Source organism: Natator depressus, chromosome 1, assembly GCF_965152275.1.
Source record: "Natator depressus isolate rNatDep1 chromosome 1, rNatDep2.hap1, whole genome shotgun sequence".
NCBI lineage: Eukaryota > Metazoa > Chordata > Testudines > Cheloniidae > Natator > Natator depressus.
In genome coordinates this window covers 294,747,719-294,766,840 of record NC_134234.1, presented here as the reverse complement: position 1 = coordinate 294,766,840, position 19,122 = coordinate 294,747,719, and the positions used below count along the sequence as shown (strand labels likewise).

Genomic DNA, 19,122 nt, shown 5'->3' with positions numbered 1-19,122 from the left:
CTCATCCTGGTTAACATTGTTTCGTTGTTACGTTGCTGATCAATTAGGGAACATGCTCGTTTAAAGTTGCACAATGCTCCCTTATAATGTTGTTTGGCAACCGCCTGCTTTGTCCACTGCTTTCAGGAAGCCCCCCATCAGCTCCCCAGGGTGGACCGGAAGCCCCCCATCAGCTCCCCGCTCCCCTAAGTTCCCTGTGCGGCAGCCACCCAGCAGGCTATCACTTGTCGGCAGTTCAGCTGTCGCTCTCCCCACTCCCATGTGCTGCTCCTGCCCTCTGCCTTGGAGCTACTCCCGGGAGCCTCCTGCTTGCTTTGTGGGGGGGAGAAAGGAGGGTTAATGTCAGGGTGTCCCCCTCCCACCTGCTTCTGCCCCCTGCTTACCCCTTCTCCATATAGAGTAGGGTGGGGACACGGCAGGGCTCAGGAGGAAGAGAGCATGCTGGCCGCAGCTACTATCTCAACTTCCTGATATACTTAAAAAGGCAATGTACTTAGAGTGGTGTCAGTGTACCTAAAGGGGCAATGCGCATCTCTCTCTCACACACACACAGGGTGTATGTCTCTGTCTCTGTCTGCCATGCTGTCTCCCCTCCCTCCATTTGTGCTGCCTTGTAGAGTGTGAGGCTACATTAACAACAATGTGTTAACCCTTGAGGCTCAGCCAAATGCTAGTTCATCATTTAGCAGTAAGGCGTTCCCTGGGAAATATCCCACCCTCTTCCACCCTCTAACTTCACCACCTCAACCAAGCTTCACAATCATCATTGCTGTGTACAGTATTACATTATTTGTTTAAAACTTATACTGTATGTGTGTGTGTATATATATATATATATATATTTGTCTGGTGAAAAAAATTTCCCTGGAACCTAACCACCGCCCCCCATTTACATTAATTCTTATGGGGAAATAGGATTTGCTTAACATTGTTTCGCTTAAAGTAGCATTTTTCAGGAACATAACTACAACATTAAGCAAGGAATTACTGTATGTCATAATGCACATGCACTGGAGCATATTTAAGGTTGTATGGGCAACCTTAACTGTCATTTCTTAACTTTAGAGTGCTTAACTGTGCAACCTATTAATGAAAGACCACAGGTGGATATACAAACAAGGGGCAGGAGCAGACAAGATAACAATGAAATTATCATTTTTAGTCCAATAAGAACTACCAATTGCCTATCTTTTGGAAAGTGTTTTGCAGTCATCATGGCAGAGATGAGTTTCAAGGAACCTTCCTTACCAGGTCCATGGGAGGAAGGAGCCTGCACATCTTAAGAACTACCTTGCTTTTACCCCAACTATATTCAGTGGGAATTGAGGGCTGTCAGTGTCACACAAGTGAAAATAAAGGAGTAAATTATAATGGAAATGGTAGGAACTTCCTGTTTTTTACCATGGTGCTGCCCAGATATTAAATTTTAGCAGATTTTTTTTCAAAGTATACAATATCAGTCTTCAATTTCCAGATTTCTAAATGAAACATAAAAATACAATATATACAATCAGAAGTTTAATTTACTTTGAGTACTGGAGCCTTAAGTCCCAATTCTCCACCCACTCAGATCAATGGTAGTTTGCCATTGACCTGAATGAGAACAGAACTAAGGTCCCTGTCCTGTAGAGACTTACCCATGTGCTTAACTCTACGTATAGTGAATAAATCCATTGACATCAGTGGGCTATTCACAGAGTGTGTAAAATGAAACATGTGTTTAAGTCTTTGTTGAATGGAGGCATAAGTCTTTAAAGACCACACAGTGAGCAAAGATAAGAATAATAAAATGCTTTTCTCCTCAGATCTATGAAGGGCGTGTTCAGTTTCTGAATATCCAATTTAAAAAGTAAAGTGAACATGGCCAAAATCAGGAAAGAGTTATTACCAACGGTGCCTAGTTACCATAACTGGAGAGAACTGGCACTTTTTCTGTGGCAAACGCTATACATTAGTCTTGGCAAGACCACAGACTCTCATAGCTATTACAGGCTATCATTATTGTAATTGTGTGGGCCATATGGGCTCATTGGCACTGCTAGTAATTAATGGTTCTCTCTTGAATGAGAGCTCTGAAGTCTGAGAAAATGTTGCTTGTCTTTTCTGTTATTCCAGCTCCTAATGTGGCTCCTTCTGATGTTGGAGGAGGGGGTGGAAGTAACCGAGAGCTGACAATAACATGGGTGGTGAGTATCAAAATGAAACTGCATTGATTATGTGCTGTGCTGGGTATGCAGCGTCTGATCCTCTTCCCACTGAAGTCAGTGGAAGTTTTGCCATTGACTGCAGAGAGGGCAGGGTTGGGCCCACAGTAAGTAAGGTTGCAGTCTTTGTCTTTTGAAATACATAAGAAGGAAGGGAAAATGTGTGCTTTTAGATTGTTGTTTATTTATCTTTATAAAATATAGCTTTAGGCATCTATCTGATGCTCTGGGCACATATTGCATAGATTAAAACACAGAAGCAGAGTCTAAGATACTAGATTAATTTATTAGAACTTCAAAAAGCAGCATTTGGATTTTGACTTAAATTTTACTTTGGATCAAGTATTATTCTAATTTTGAAGCCCACAACCCAAACAGTAAGCAGGTTCACTTAAATGTTTTAACAGCTACATTGCTGGACTCTTTAGTTTTAATTATGGGCTCTTCTCACATCACACACTTACCTGCAACTGGAGTGGAATGCAGAGTTGGCGAATGACACTGAGTGTTAGAAAAGCTTCACAGTAAACAAAGCTTTTTGTAAATTGCAGACACAATAAGTGGTGGCTCCATGATATTCTGTCTTTAGAAAGTCTACTGTAGGAATATGTAGCATTACTGTTTTCCTTCTGGGGCTGGAGCAATTCTTTGGAAAATTCCACCCACTGAAAAAAAAGTCTTCTGGAAATGCCCGGTCGATGAAAAAGAGAGCCAGAGAAGTAAAGGTTGAAAACAGGGAATGAAGAGAAGAAAGGCAAGAAAATGGGAAGAAGGGAAAAAATGGAGCAGAAGAGGATAAGAAAGCAGGGGAGAGGAAGATCATACGTAAACTAAAGATGGATGGGATGGAAAGGAGAGCTGAGAAGTTAAAAAGAAGCTACAGAGGATGAAGTATGGGAAAGAAAGAAGTTCCTTCCTTGATATAGTAAAAGAAAGAGTTGTGGAAGTTTATACTTGCCTCCAGCAATCAGAGGCCACAAAGTTACACTTTTAAAAAGTAACCAAAGTTATCTTGCTGTCCTTGGCCCTTCTAGTCACTTGCCCAACGTCATATGGAGAGTAGAAAATATAATCTTTGTTTCTTTAGGAATTCTTGATATGTCAGATGTAGCTCATACTGTATGTACCTCTACTACTAAAAATGCTTTCTCTTTGATTAATCAGTACGTAAAGCCTACTTAGGACTGACAGCATCTGCTTTATTGTCCTAGCAAGGATGCTCCTTTAAGAAAATACAGGTTTGTTTAAAAAAGTCTGCATATTGCACCTGTGCGTGAGTGTGTATATGTGGAATGCTGTATTTTAGGGTTACTAAACCCCTTGGGAGGAGTCTGTCAAATGTGACAGTTATAACCAGCCACAAATTTGGGAGAAAGGTGTTTTTTGTACTTAAGTTTAAAAAAAGGAAACTTCAACATTCTGTAAAAATGGGTTTTCAAGATATCTTTCTCAATACCAGTAGACAGTCATTTAGACAATATACCATTCCTATTATTTTCATTTTGTTTTTAATTGCTCTTTGAATAGAGAGAATCAAATAAAAACACATGCAAAGCACAGTTGAGCAAGACAGATTAGTTTTAAAATATTGACATACACACTGTTGTCTCAGAGAAAGATCAAGAATGATACACGTTGCATTGCATGTAAAGACCTGTATTCCTGGCAGTGTTGGCATCAGGGAGATTTGCATAATTGCAAGCTATGACTAAATTTAAAAAAAAAATTATAACTAGGAGGATAATGACTAATGCAAGATCTGAAGTCTAAGATCATTTAGTTCTTTCTAATGGCCCCAAATAGATTTATATTCCAATTATTTCTCTTAGCAAATGTCAGTTTTTCCAGCAGTTCTGTAATGGGTAGTTCATTTAACCATTAAAACTAGGTGGGCAGAGTTTCTGTTTCTCAGGAATATCCAACTTTCCACTAGCATAACTATCAAGGGGTGTTTTTTTTTCTGTTAAGGTTAGATTTGCTGTGCCCACCTGACATAGCACAGAGTGACTTAGATAAGGGTATTTGTTCCCAGAATTGTACTCACATTTGCATATGCTATTCCAATAATGTCATAATTAATAGCATGAGAACCAAATATGAGACAGGTTATGTGGCTGCCAACACCTACAGCATTTTCTGATTCATAATCTCGGCTTGTGTGAGATATTCAGGGATCCAGCCAGAGCTCTTCGAGATCTTGTTTCAAAGGAAGTGCAGAGGTGGAGGACTTGAAGTGGTCTTTCATTTGGCCATAGCCTTTCTCCATTTCTCTTCATAGACAGCCTTTCCCATTCTCTTTTGAGGGCTAGAATTGGTGGATATTGCCTGGCGTTCAGCAATGTATAGCTACTTATTTCAAAGTAACATTTATGCTGACTATCTGGCCCTTTTGGCTGATCGTAAAAGAGGAACTGGACAATATGATATCAGAGTGGGCATCTGTGTTTGAAGGTAAACACAAAAAACCCTAACATTATGAAAGCAGAGAAGGGGGAAGAAGAGTTGTTGATTGACGCTTCAGGAGCAGAAGAAAATTTGTGTACTTGGGAAGTACACTTAGTGCCATTGGAGAGATCTGTAGAATTGAAAGGAAGAACCCAATGTGAAAAAAATGTGGCAGGAGTACTATGGGACCAAAGATTAAGCAACAAACTGAAAGGAAAAGAGTATGCTCCACGTGTTCGTCCCTGCCTGCTCTATGGTTTGGAAATAGCGGGTCTTACGAAGTTGGAAAAAAAGAAGATACAAGTAGTAGAAAATAATAAACGGAGGAGCATGGCAACAAGCTCTCACACTTTCTCTCTCCCATTTGGGGAGAAGATGAAGGAACGAAGATCCCATCTGGTCCTGGTTTATTATATCTGAAATGCTACAAGGATGAAGATACTGTACATGCTAACAGCTAACAGTGAATACCCAAGACAGGGAATAAAAAAACAAAGCATGGCACTCTTTCCATGTTTCAGAATTAAAACAAATTTCAGAATCTCAAAATCCTCCATAAAATAGAATTTGTGTTTCTGCCCATTCCATTTAAAACTATTTTTAATTCTAAAAAATCTGACCCAGAGTGTCCATTGAGTGGATGATATAGTAATGGACAGCAGTGTAAAGCCTGAACATAATATATTCCCAGCTGTTACACTGCTGCAGGTCCATTGCTCCTCACATCAACCCTTGCATGGATGTTCTATGCAGGAGAGACTCTGTTGGGTTTGGAGGGCAAAAAAGGGTGGAGCAGGGGGCTACTCTCAAAGACATCAGCCTCTGCTCAGCCTTCAGGTTCACACAGAAATCAAATAAATGGTAAATAAAGCTTGTAGCTCTATTAATCTGATTCTGCTCCATGTCTGTTGCTGAACAGCCAGAGGAAGAACCCAGCCAATGGCAATAGGATCCTGTCTCTTTACATCTAGAATGATCGGAGTCTCTACTTCAGAATCCATGGACGGTTGCCTTGGATAAGTGTTCCAGAAGTGTTACCCCCGATTCAGCCAGAAGCATCACTGATCAGTGACATGAGTAGGGCCCAACAGGGTGCTATAAAGATGACGGATGATAGTCCATGTGGGTCTGAGGAATGTGTAAAGTCTTTAGGGAGTGAAGTTCTGGCAACACTGATGCTAAAGCAGTTGAATGGATAGCACATTACCTGCTCTAACTGAGAATTTGCCATTACCCCTTAGTATGGGAAATAAATCATCATAAGGATATTTGTGATATAATGGCGGGTATGAATCCATTATTAATTGTTTGTGTCTGGAGCCTGTGATAGACATCTGTGAATTACACACTCACTCTCTCTGTCCTTCTCACACATGCACGCACGCACAGAGTCTGTGTTACATACTCATTGTCTCTCATCATTTCTTAAAAAGGTATCTTTTGCTGGCTTCAGCTGTATATAGTTTTAGAACAAAATCATCTTAGCCTTCTCTAGTTGGAGACAGCATGACATGCATTTCTGTAGTACTGGATCAAAAGCAAAAGTTGAACTTGAATCTTATTATTACCAGATGTAGTCAGTGATGGAGATGGTGTACTTTTGAAGTGGATGGAAGCAAATCAGAGAATGTAATTTCAATGCAATATTTTTGCAATTTATATGTGGATAAATATTTTTAAACTTCTAATTAGTGATCCATGGTTAACCATAAAATGTTAATTCTTAGTCTTTTGTCTCTTCAGCCTTTGTCAAGAGAGTACCACTTTGGCAAGAATTTTGGTTACATAGTAGCCTTTAAACCATTCGGTGAAAAGGAATGGAGAAGAGTTACAGTTACCAATCCTGATATTGGCCGATATGTGCACAAAGATGACTCTCTGCCCCCCTCAACAAAGTTTCAAGTAAAAGTGAAAGCATTTAACAACAAAGGGGATGGACCATTCAGCCTTGTTGCCATCATTTATTCAGCACAAGATGGTGAGTAAAGTTTACATATTAAAATCTACAATAAGGGCCTGATCCAGCACTAACAAAGTAAAGGGGACCAGGATCGGGGAAGTGAAATTAACTGTAGCAGGATTCAGCAGGAAGTACCTTCAATGAATAGGGTCATTCTTGGCCATCACTCCTGAACTTCTTACTCACGCAAAACTCCCATGAGAGTTTGTCTAAGAGTATGTCTATGCTATATACAGCTGGGATTGTGCTTCCCAATGCAGGTAGACTGACAGGTGCCAGCTCTGCTTGTGCTAGCATGCTAAAAATGGCAGCGGGGCCATGGGCAGCGGCTTGAGCTAGCTGCCTAAGTACCTATCCAGTGGGCTGCATGAGATTGTACTTGGGCAACTAGCCTGAGTCCCTGCCTGCGCCGCAGCCATACTGCTGTTTTTAGCATCTAGTTTAAGCAGAGCTAGCGCATGTCTGTCTATCTGCCCTGGGAAGCATACTACTAGCTGCAGTGTAGACATACCCCACATGAAGAACTGTAGGACAGTGCCCATGATGGGCAGAATAGCACTGCATGGTAACTTGTTTTCTGAACTAACAACCTACTGTTACTCACACCTTCTTGTCAACTGTCTGAAATAGGCCACTCTCATTACCACTTCAAAAGTTATTTTTCCTCCCTTGGTATCCTGCTGTCAATTGAATTGTCTCATTAGACTAACCTCACACTTGGTAAGGCAATTCATATCTTTTCATGTATTTATACCTGCTCCTGTATTTTCCACTCCATGCATCTGATGAAGTGGGTTCTAGCCCACGAAAGCTTATGCCCAAATAAATCTATTAGTCTCTAAGGTGCCACAAGGACTCCTTGTTGTTTTAAACCCACAAAGAAATTCACATAGCAAATACCCATTCTGAACCTTTGTATAGCTAGTTAAAAACAAAGGATTTGGGGAATTGGAAAAAAAAGTGCCTCCTTCCACATTTGTTGTATCACAATGCCATGTTTCAGACAACAGTCCTATTTGGGTCATCCTCACCAATGCAGTATGATTGATGCAGACACTGAAAGGTGAATTGTTATATCTTGCTAAGGAAAACTAGAAAACAAGTACTCAAATTAAATTTAAAATCATTCACTTTTTAAAAAACAAACCACTCCTGCTATCTTGTAATACACAGGTGAGTTTTTAGTGAGAATTACTGTCCAAAACTGTCTAGGACAGTTAGTGGCAAAGGATTTCAGATATTTCAGTTAATAAGACTGATATTCATAATTGAACTAATGGAAGCAAAAATGCTGTTCGTTACACTTTTTACATATGCTTTAGTAGTAGTCAGCTTTATTCTAAAATAAAGTAGGAGTACATTTTTTGCTCGTTAACTGGTGGTGGTAAATCCTATCAGTCTTAATATAACAGCTGTGGTATTTAAGCATACTATTGCAGAGGAATGATTAATTTGGTGAAGTTTTCAAGCCTGTTCAAATTCTAATACTTATTATAAATTAACTCTTCCATGCTCTTTTATTCCAGTTTAGACATTAAAGCAATCAGGTGAATAATTAAATGAAAACCCCTTTGACATTTGACTAAACCTTTTCCTTAATCCTTCTTGGAGTTATTTCAAATTCAGCAATCTGCAGGATTTCAGTTAGAAATGTCATTTCCTATGCTGAGTGGAAGAAAGCATTAGAAAAAGGTAAACCTTAGAGCAGAATAATATAGGCAATAATGTATAACAAAAACATTACACTATAATGTCTGCTGCCAGAAATACAAAACAGAACTGTAAAGAATTGCTCAAATTTTTCATGTTGCAGAACAGAATCTGCTTCACCAAAACAGAACTCCAGCTATTGAAATGAGAGCAAAGAGCCAAGAGGTGGGACCAGATAACAAGGCCACATTCTCACACTTCAGACTCCATTCTCATCTCAGTATACTTCATAGATTTATGCTTGTACCTCCCATTAACACTGATGGGAACTTTGTATACAAATTGTCCACACAGAGAGAGAAACATAGAATAGACCCTTTTGTTTCTTATGTTAATTGAGGGTCCACAGTAGCAACACTTAGCTAATGTGATTAATGCTGATCCTAGTTATCAGAGAAGTGTACCTTAGGATATCATCTTTAACAGCTGCTGCAGGAAAAGAATGATTATTGTTATAATAGTGTAAATGAATTAATATGTTGCTGATACCCAAATAGCATTTTAGTATCCCTTCATTTCTAAGAACATTGTCCACATCTGACTTGTAAGTTTCCAGGCCTGTTAGTGAAGTGCTAAATGTGTTTCTTCTAGAAAAAATAAATATTACAAGCAAAAATTAATAATAGGAACATTAAACATGCACCTGCAACTTAATTGAGTTATAGGAACATTAAAATGCACCTGCAAGTTAATTGAGTTGTATATGTAAACTGCCTATATGATAGCAGCAAAATTGTGTTGTTTTCTGAGTTCAGCTATTTAATAGAGCCATCATGCATGTGTGACCAAACACTTTGGGAGCAGCAAGCAGGTGTAGCTCCAGAAAAATCGGAGAAAAGCAAACGAACAGTAATACTGACTTTAGAAAATGAAAGAAAAATAATCTTGGTAGTTGCCACCCTATAACTCTAGTCCCAGCAAAATAACTCTGCACCTGCACAGAGAAACACTAAGCTTTCAAGGTCAAATTATGCCCATTGCAGCCACTAAAGGGGCTGAGGTCACAAAGAAACTCCTTCCTTCCCTAGAGCACCAGGACAGAAGCGACCCAAACTTGCGCTGAGGGTGTCAGGGAGCTCCAAACATTGCCTACAACATTAGCTGCCCCAAAGGAGAATGCATCTGTGCACAGCCATGTCCCTGTCCACCCAGCACATCAATAAGCAGGGGCTGCAGTGTAACCCAGCATACACCTTTCCAACAGGTGTAGCAAGAGGCAGTGCACACCATGTGTTCCTGAGATCCCTGTAGGCATTTGGACTTGTATAGTTGTGAAGATTCCCTGTAGCTCTACCCTACACAGAGCCATATGGAGTTTACCCTCTCACTGCCCTGACAGCACCTAATTCCACAAGGTTTCCTTTATAGAATAACTGAAGTATGAGCGATAAGCAGAATGTTTTTGGTAAAGAATACGTCTTGTGAGGCAAACTGAACTGCTTTTTTTTATTGGTAGAATTACAGAATTGGAAAATGACAAATGGAGTGGATGTCATGTATTTGAACTGTAATGTGAAAATGGAGTGTCTGCAAAATACTTAGAGTGTAAATACCAAATAAGAAGCAAAATTAGTATTAATGAAGGGGCCATAAATAAGCTTAAGAGGGTGAAATATGAAAGGTAACATTCAGATTAACATCAAGATAATCACCCTCACAGTAAGAACTATTTGGCCCAAGGGAAATGATGGAAGCCCTGTGACTTGGGCATTTAAATCTTGGGCATTGGACAAAACACTACTAAATGGTAGAACGGGAAGCAATCTTGCATTGGCATGGAGATGGACAAGATAACCTGATCTTTTCCATCTCTAATGTCTGCACAGCTATGATTCAGCAAATGATAAGGTTATAGACAGTCAAGGGAACTTATCGAATGTGTTGCTAGAGATTGTAAAGCTACATAATCATGATCTATACGTTCATTGCTACTGGGTTATGTGTTTTATCATAAAGCTATATATGTCTAATTATAATCCTAGACATCTTTATTCATTTTAGTGCACTACTTTTATTCTGTGCTTCCATGTGTTTCATGCAAACATGTATGTAATGAAATTGCATTAGCACTAGTCATACTTAGTACTAAAACTTTAGATTGTGGTCTTTGTGCTTACTTAAATGTTTGTAGTTGAGAAAATAGCCATAGTATCAGTGCATTTTTTAAAAAAAGTTATCAATTTGAATTATTAACTGTTAGTGAAAGACAATTAAGAAGAGTAACTTTGCACATAAGATTATTTTGTTACCTTAGATACTTCTCATAAGAAATGTAACTGATTTTTTTTCTGAATAGTGGCTGTTTTGATACATAGTTGACTTGATGCCCAGTTGGCAGATTAAATATATGAAAGCTTTCCTGTGCTGAGGCAGCAGTGGCTGTCTGTTGCAACTTGTTTCAAAAGACTCATAAAAGAGGAACTGATCTTAGCTTGAAAAATGGAATCTTTCATAGATTATGTGGCCTGTTTATGCATTTTTACATTCATTAACTCCTTTTAAATGCAAGCAATAGAGTGAAATTGGCAGCTTCTTCTAACTAAACTAGCACCTATTGTTTTAGTCACTACAAGTTAATTTTTAAATAAAAAAAAACTTTTCACATTAAAATGGTCTGAATTGTGCATTTGGCAATGCAAGGTCAGATTTTTAAAGTTAAGCACACATAAACATTTGCATGTGTCCAATTTACATGCACAAATACCTGATATGAATGCACCTGTGTGGTCAGTTAGACACACAACTAGCCCACTGCATCATAATTATGTGACTTGCATGCACATAATGTATGTTATATCTGCATGCATAAGAAGCAAATAAATATTTGCATGCAATTGACTTTGAAAATGTAGCCTACAGTTTTTAATATGAGAAACACTATACAAGCTAAGTAAAAGATCACTGATTTTTTGGTTCTGTTTTTATTTGAGCCTATTTTTAGTTTATTAAACTTTCACTTTGGAACCTGCTAAAGCTAATAAATAATTAATATGGGCCTAATCCTGAGATCCTTACTCCACTTTTTCTCAGTCCTGTCTCAAACAAATACCCAGTGAAATTAGAGTTTACCTAAGTAAGAGCTAAGTAAAAACAGGTTAAAGACCTCAGGACTTGGCCTTTTGAAAATGAGAAAATAATATGAAATATTACAATGAGAAAAGACCAGCAAGTAAATATAACAATGCACTTGATGGGGTTGAATCTTTTCCATTTCCAGCTCCAAGTGAAAGGCCTAGAAATGTGAATGTAAAAGTCTTATCGTCTTCTGAAATCTCCGTTTCCTGGGAGCATGTTTTTGAGCAATCTGTTGAAGGATATCAGGTGAGCTCAGAAGTGACACTTATAAATATCTTCACATTCATTGAAACACAGTAATTGATTATGCAAGGCAATACACACTGTCACATTTAACTCTTAATGCTCAGCATTAATTGATGTTTGCTGTACAAATTTGATTCTCTACCTATTAGATGTTTCATATAACATATAATTTTTTGATATTAAAATACAAGACTTTTGGTCAGATTCCCCTACTTGTGTAAGTTGAGATAGTTCCATAGAAATCTTCAGAACTCCATAGAAGAACTTTGCCAGTTTACACCAGTAAAGGATCTGGCTCATAAATGTCTCACAATGTGTTCAGAATAAGTTTTGGGTGCAAATATTTGCTGTACACTGGAATGTCTTTGTCAGTGCAGAAACAGACTTGTAAGTAACGAATGGCCCAGAGAATTTATAGTACCTTGGAAACAGATGCTGCAGCCTGTATATACTCAGTAGAAGATGCAGAATCCTGTGATTTTAATGTGCAGGGTGGAACAGGATTTGAGGGAGTCTGTCTGCATCTTCTGCTTGCCATCCAGCATTGGTGCATCCTAGCAAGAAGGAATGATTTGGGGACAGGGCAGGGCCACTGGGTCCACAACAACTCAAAGCCAACAGCAAAACCTTTTCTTACTCTCCTGCAAAAAATGGGCACTACAGCTAGAGGGCTGTTTAGATGCAGAAGTGGTCATGGAGCAGCCCAGCAGAGTGTGGGTTTCTTCCTGCACATACACTGTGGCTGCTGGAGAACTGTGCTGCATACAGTCTGTTTACTTCAGCTGTGCTCTGAGAAAAGGATTTGGGTCTTACTAAGTTAATGACTTGCTTTGCAATTTTAATTGTCCGATGTATGATATTTACCTACATGCTGCAAAAAGAGCATGTGCAAATGCAGAATCAAGCCTCATAGAATGTGTCAATTAGAGGTGTCCGTTGCCCTGTGAATCCCAGTGGGGTGTTAATTCCAAGATCCACTGCTCTGGGGGCGGGCTCATCAACATCACCCGAGCAGAGGATTCTGTGTGTGTCCCAGCCTACCTACCCAAGCAGATGTACATCAGCTGTTGGGGGGAATATGGGTGGCCCCCCCTGCTGCTCATGATGGGAGAAGGAGGTATCATCCTACTGGGGAGGGGAGGAGGAACCTTTGCCGCTGCCAGTGAAGGGTAGTGGTGGAGCTACGGCATGGGGGCAGGACCACAGGACAGAGCTCCAGGGAGGTCTCTGTCCTGAATTGTCTTAATCCAGGCCTGGAAGAGGGCTAATTTGATCAAAGTAAAGTTGTTTAAAAACTGGAGTGCATACTCTTGGATTTTATTTATTTATTTATTTATTTGCCTTATTGTCCATTTCTAATACAATTTATAAAAATCCCTAGTTAAATCAGAATACTTTCTCCTTTTCATTTTAATCCTTCACATTCCCTGAAAAAAGCTCTCTAAAAGACCTAACTGGCACCATGTATTCAGGAGCCGAAGAGTTGGGGATACTGAGAGAAAAGTAGTTGAAGGCATTTTACCTGTGATACTAGCCTTTTCACACCAGGAGGAGTCAGGTTTTCTTGACACTAATGCAAGCTCTCATGACTACTGCACTAGCAGTGATGAGTGTGAACTGATAAATTTTGCCATTACTCAGCTCAGACCTAAATGAAAGTTAAAATATGAACTACCTCCCTCCATACAGAGAATGCAAGATTTATGAGTGCTTGTCATCTAATCTTGGAAAAAAAGCTGCTCAGTACATACAGTTCTAGTGGGTATTTATATTTCCTGCTTCTTACATGTAGTAAATGCATTGTTTGGCTTTTATTATATGGGTTTATGGTTATGAAACTGTTTTGTGGGGTTTTTTTTAACTAGGCACTAAGTCTCCTTGCTAATATCAATAAAGTATATTAAATGAGTAAAATAAAATAGGATTTTGTAGCTTTAGTCATATTTCTTGGAAATGACACAGATAAATATGAAAGATTTGGTTGCAAATTCCATGATTCTAGTACTTAAGCTTTATTGCTGCTTTATTTTGTAGCATACTTGTGTTGTACAACTGGCCACCATAAAATATTTGTTCTGTTATTATAAAAAAATATTTCTATAACTCTTTTTCATGTCAAACCCAGACAAGGATTATATAGGACTTCTTTCTTGATAGTTGTAAAAATCTCTCTCCCATGCTTACAAAGGGTTAGGTTTTCTGCTGTGCAGTATCATCTGGGCACACCAGAGGCACGGGACCACAAGGGTGTTTCCCTGAACCTAAGGATTTGCAGGCTGTGCTCATCTATGATGGCATGCAATGGCCCCCCACTGGGCCAGAGATTATCAGACAACCCCCTCCTCAATCTGGGCTCAACCCTTCCAGTGAGAGCTGGAGTTGTGTTGGCACAAAACTGGCAGTGCCCACTGAGGAGTTCCTCACCCTGGGGATTCCAACTTGGATAGATCTAGGACACCACAAAAAAGAAGGAACTGAGCCCAGGAATTTGACCCAAAATCTTTTAATCATAGAATCGTAGAATATCAGGGTTGGAAGGGACCTCAGGAGGTCATCTAGTCCAACCCCCAGCTCAAAGCAGGACTGATCCCCAATTAAATCATCCCAGCCAGGGCTTTGTCAAGCTTGACCTTAAAAACTTCTAAGGAAGGAGATTCCGCTACCTCCCTAGGTAACGCATTCCAGTGTTTCACCACCCTCCTAGTGAAAAAGTTTTTCCTAATATCCAACCTAAATCTCCCCCACTGCAACTTGAGACCATTACTCCTTGTTCTGTCATCTGCTACCACTGAGAACAATCTAGAGCCATCCTCTTTGGAACCCCCTTTCAGGTACTTGAAAGCAGCTATCAAATCCCCCCTCATTCTTCTCTTCCGTAGACTAAACATCCCCAGTTCCCTCAGCCTCTCTCATAACTCATGTGTTCCAGTCCCCTAATCATTTTGTTGCCCTCCGCTGGACTCTTTCCAATTTTTCCACATCCTTCTTGTAGTGTGGGGCCCAAAACTGGACACAGTACTCCAGATGAGGCCTCACCAGTGTCGAATAGAGGGGAATGATCACGTCCCTCGATCTGCTGGCTATGCCCCTACTTATACATCCCAAAATGCCATTGGCCTTCTTGGCAACAACGGCACACTGTTGACTCATATCCAGCTTCTCGTCCACTGTAACCCCCAGGTCCTTTTCTGCAGAGCTGCTGCCAAGCCATTCGGTCGCTAGTCTGTAGCGGTGCATGGGATTCTTCCGTCCTAAGTGCAGGACTCTGCACTTGTCCTTGTTGAACCTGATCAGATTTCTTTTGGCCCAATCCTCCAATTTGTCTAGGTCCCTCTGTATCCTATCCCTACCCTCCAGCGTATCTACCTCTCCTCCCAGTTTAGTGTCATCTGCAAACTTGCTGAGGGTACAATCTACACCATCCTCCAGATCATTTATGAAGATATTGAACAAAACCGGCCCCAGGACCGACCCTTGGGGCACTCCACTTGATACCGGCTGCCAAAAATGAAAAAAATCAGTTTGTGATGCAAATTTAATGAACACACTGGGCTACTGAACAAGCTGGTGGCAATGAGGGATGTAATTTTGCATATTACTTTAATTGAACCAGAGTACAGAATGACCAGGGAAGAGGAAAAAGAGTAGCAATCAAGTGCTCCATAGACCTTTAAAGTATTTGAAGTATACAAGAGACCCAGGGATTTTGTAAAGGGGGCAGTATTAGTGTCTCAGCACTCAAGGGAATAATTCATGGTTTCCAGAAATAATTATCATGACCCAAATATATAGTCATGTTTGTATCCTAAGTAGATAGGTAGAGAAAAGCTGTACAGACGTCTGAGTTTAATACATACAAATCGCATTGTCACCGTAGTTAAATCTAAGTCATTTGAACCAAGATTCAATGTATTTGGGATTTAGGTTAATTTAATTTTTAAATTATCTTATTCCTGCAAGGGATTTGATCTGCATCTAGGGTGGAGTGGCTTAAAGTTTCATTCCTTTTTCTCGCTCAACTTGTTTAACATCTCTATATTACTTATTTTATTATACACCTAATTGTACAGCATGTAGATGAATTGGAGGAATATAGAAAGTTTCTCCCAGGTGAGAGGGATTCAAGGAGTTTGGGCAGCTGTCCAGTGATCAACAAAAGCCTTAGTGTGTTCACCATCCCTAGGTAAAACATGCACTTAACAAATCAGATTATACCAAAAAATGAAGGAGTGAGCCCCTGGCAGTCACTGTACAGCTTTGCGTTGCATGGCAGCGTCACCACCACAATTATCATTAATTAGACCATAACTAACAGACATTTGACCACCTACTACATCACAGATGTCACTTTGCTGCAGACTCAGGCCCATTTGGAACTTCATGGCAGAAATGGAGATAGTGCTTAGATCCACTTCTTCCAATTGCACAGGCCCCAACCACTTAAACCAAAGGAGAAGTACCTCAAGCTGTTAATAGCATAGGGCACACAGTTGAGGAGTTGTGGTTCTATCCAGTAGAAGGCAGAGGCACATATACAACACTTCATTGCAGTATTATGGAATAAAAATACTACGCTGAGACGAAGTAACTATTTAGAAAGATATACAATTATCTATACCAGAGAGAATCTCTGAGGGATGCATATTGTTTCTCCACATTGTAATAATACCTCAGTAAGGAAAAGCCTGGATATTTAAAAGATTGACATAGAAGTAATTTTAGTTCATATTTTAATAAAATAAGACAGTGATTCTGTCTTGTCATTTTAAAGCATAAACATGAACATTTGCTCCCCAGTATTCAAGCACCGCATAAATCTCTGTTTTTTCTGTAGAAGCATGGAAATATGCAAATATCTTGGTGCCCTTTGCAAGGGATTCCTATGCCAAGAGCTCTGGGCATTGTCTAGGTAGAGTGCTAAAGTGACCTGGGTCTGAGTTGGGTTAGGCTTCCAGTTTCTCCCAAATTCTCAGCCCCCCTTTTCATTGCTCAATTCACAACACATGCTTCTCAAACAGGATAATCATAAAACTGATGTTTCCTAAGCTTAAGCTAATGCTGTTCTGTCAAATATCCAGCAAATGTGACCAGCAAGCATCATCACTAACCCCAACCTTTCATAGACTTCAGTTCTTGCCTCCAAAGAACAGGGAGCCTCACTGGGCCCAGTCAGTGAAACTGTTCTAGAAATGTCACGCATAGATCTCCCAGATGGTGGGACACAACATTTCCTTCAAGTCCTGATTTAGTTCCCAAAAGAATGTATTAACATTGTGTGTGTATTTCATCCTAAATATATTTCAAGAAATTCTAAGTGGTAGCTGCTACTGGACTTAATTTCCAAAACACTCTGCAGCATGTACATTTCTATAATTGGAAAAATACTTGTGCTTGCATGCTGTAAACCATGTTTAAAGTGGGAGCCAATTTGGTCAGCGTATGCATGTGCAATTATATCTACATTGTGAAAGAGTTGGTGGAGCCACAATGGTAATCGTATGTTTATAATGATCATAGTATGGACAGCTTGTATTATTACTATTGACGGGCAAACTTATGTAAGCATTGACAGTGGACTTTGATGAGTAAATTAAATTAGGAAAGCCTCAGTTCAATTATTTTGGCTGCTAAAATGCCCCGCTATGCATTTGAATTAGAAGGGAAGCCCTTCTACTGTCTCACCGCTCTTTCAGATACAGTGCATACCTGGGGGTAGAAGAAAGTTAGAGCTTTATTAAACGGTTTAACTTAAACACTTAAGAAAAACATCAATCCTTGCCAAACAGCAAGTTGTACCGTTATTTGGGAGAGTTGCTGCAGTAGGAGCTGGAGAAACAAGCCAACGCAACCTCTCCCAACACATTCTTGGAGTCTCCTTAAAGTGAAATATCTAGGAAACAAAACTAATGCCAGCTGAAAAGAAGACTAAGCCTGACAGCAAAATAGAGGTGCTTATATTATCAGAACATGCTATATCAGTTCTCTTTGAGGCCTCCTAGATTATAAAGCCAGAAAGGATGATTGTGACCTGGTCTGCCATCCTGTATAACACAGGCCATGAGACTTCCCAGAATTAATTCCTGTTTGAACCAGAGCACAGCTTTTAGAAAAACTTCCTATCTTGGTTTAAAAATTTCCAGGAATGCAATATGCACCACAACCTTTGGTAAGTTGTTCCAGTGATTAAGTACCCTCACTATTAAAAATGTGCACCTCTTTTTTGTCATTTGAATTTGTCTAGCTGCAACTTCCAGCCATTGGATCTGGTTATACCTTTGTCTGCTAGACTGAAGAACCTCCAAGGAAAGGTTTACCTAAAGGATGAAATAGTTTAGTAATAACATTAACCTGTTTCTTAAAGGAAGGCTTAAAAGGGCTCTGTTGTAGTATCCTCTAAAATAATTAACAAGGAAGGTGGGAGCAGAGCAAAATTGCACAGACTAAAAGTACTTCAAAAACAAAATGCTATGGACCTCATCCTCCACAGCTTGTGCCTTGTATCGTTGCTTACACCTGTGCAAACTGTTCTACCAGTTGATACTGATAGTGTTTTACTCTCACCTGTGAATGATTCTACAAGGCAATGGTGAATCAGACCCTATGTAGTATCACCAAAAATCATTTCATAGTGGCCAGGATTTGTAATAAGTGGGTACCTTATATTTCCTTCCCAAATATGTGTTTTGGTGCTTAAATAAATGGTCTCCTAAGTGCAGAGGGAGCTGTTGGGTGGTCAGCACTTTAGAAAATCAAGTCAACTTATTTAGTTGCCTACTTATGGACTCAGGAGGCTGGTCATAGGCATCCATTTTTGAAAATCACAGATGATGTTTCTTTAATAGAGTTGTCCTGGCTATTTTGTGTGGATATGTATGAGACAAAAACATGGTAGGATGTTTTTTAAAAGTACTATTGATAACATAGCTAACTAAAACTTGTTTTTGCCCGCAAATAGCCTCAGGGAATGCATACAAAGAATAGGGGATGAAAGGCATCCACTGAAGGGGCACTAAAGAAACCATCATAGGTAGGTGGAGAACCAGGAGAAGGCAGTATCTTGCAAGCTTAATGAGGATAGGGTGTTAAGTAGGAGAGGATGATTGACAGAATCAAAGAAGCTGGTAGGTCAAAGAGAATGAAGATGAAATAGAGGCCCTGAGATGAAGAGGCTATTAGAGTAATTGGGAAGATGTGAGTGTTTGCATATGTGTCCGAATTCTACTGAGAATGGTTTTAGTAGAGTGGAAATATTGGAAGGGATCCAAGACACAGTTCAAGGAGAGGACGTGAGTGCATTGGTTTTAGACTGCACATTCAATGAGTTTACAGGTAAAAAGGAGAGGAAAGAGATTGGGTGGAAGAGGATATAAATCCTGTTCACTTTCTAATAAAAATGTCTGTCAACCCGGTGATGACCCAGTATTAAAGCCATGAGTTGCCCCCTGACATCGCCATTAAGGGACTGGTCTGAATATATTTCTC

General features: G+C 39.7%; 1 protein-coding gene across 1 annotated transcript in view; it reads left to right on the top strand.

The window, feature by feature from the left end:
* CNTN1 (contactin 1) overlaps positions 1–19,122 on the top strand; it is a 417,240-nt gene that overhangs the window by 344,782 nt on the left and 53,336 nt on the right. Inside the window, exons 17-19 of the mRNA XM_074942235.1 lie at positions 2,116–2,186; positions 6,393–6,627; positions 11,537–11,640. Of these exons, the coding sequence (XP_074798336.1) occupies positions 2,116–2,186; positions 6,393–6,627; positions 11,537–11,640 (410 nt within the window). The remainder of the gene's footprint in view (positions 1–2,115; positions 2,187–6,392; positions 6,628–11,536; positions 11,641–19,122) is intronic.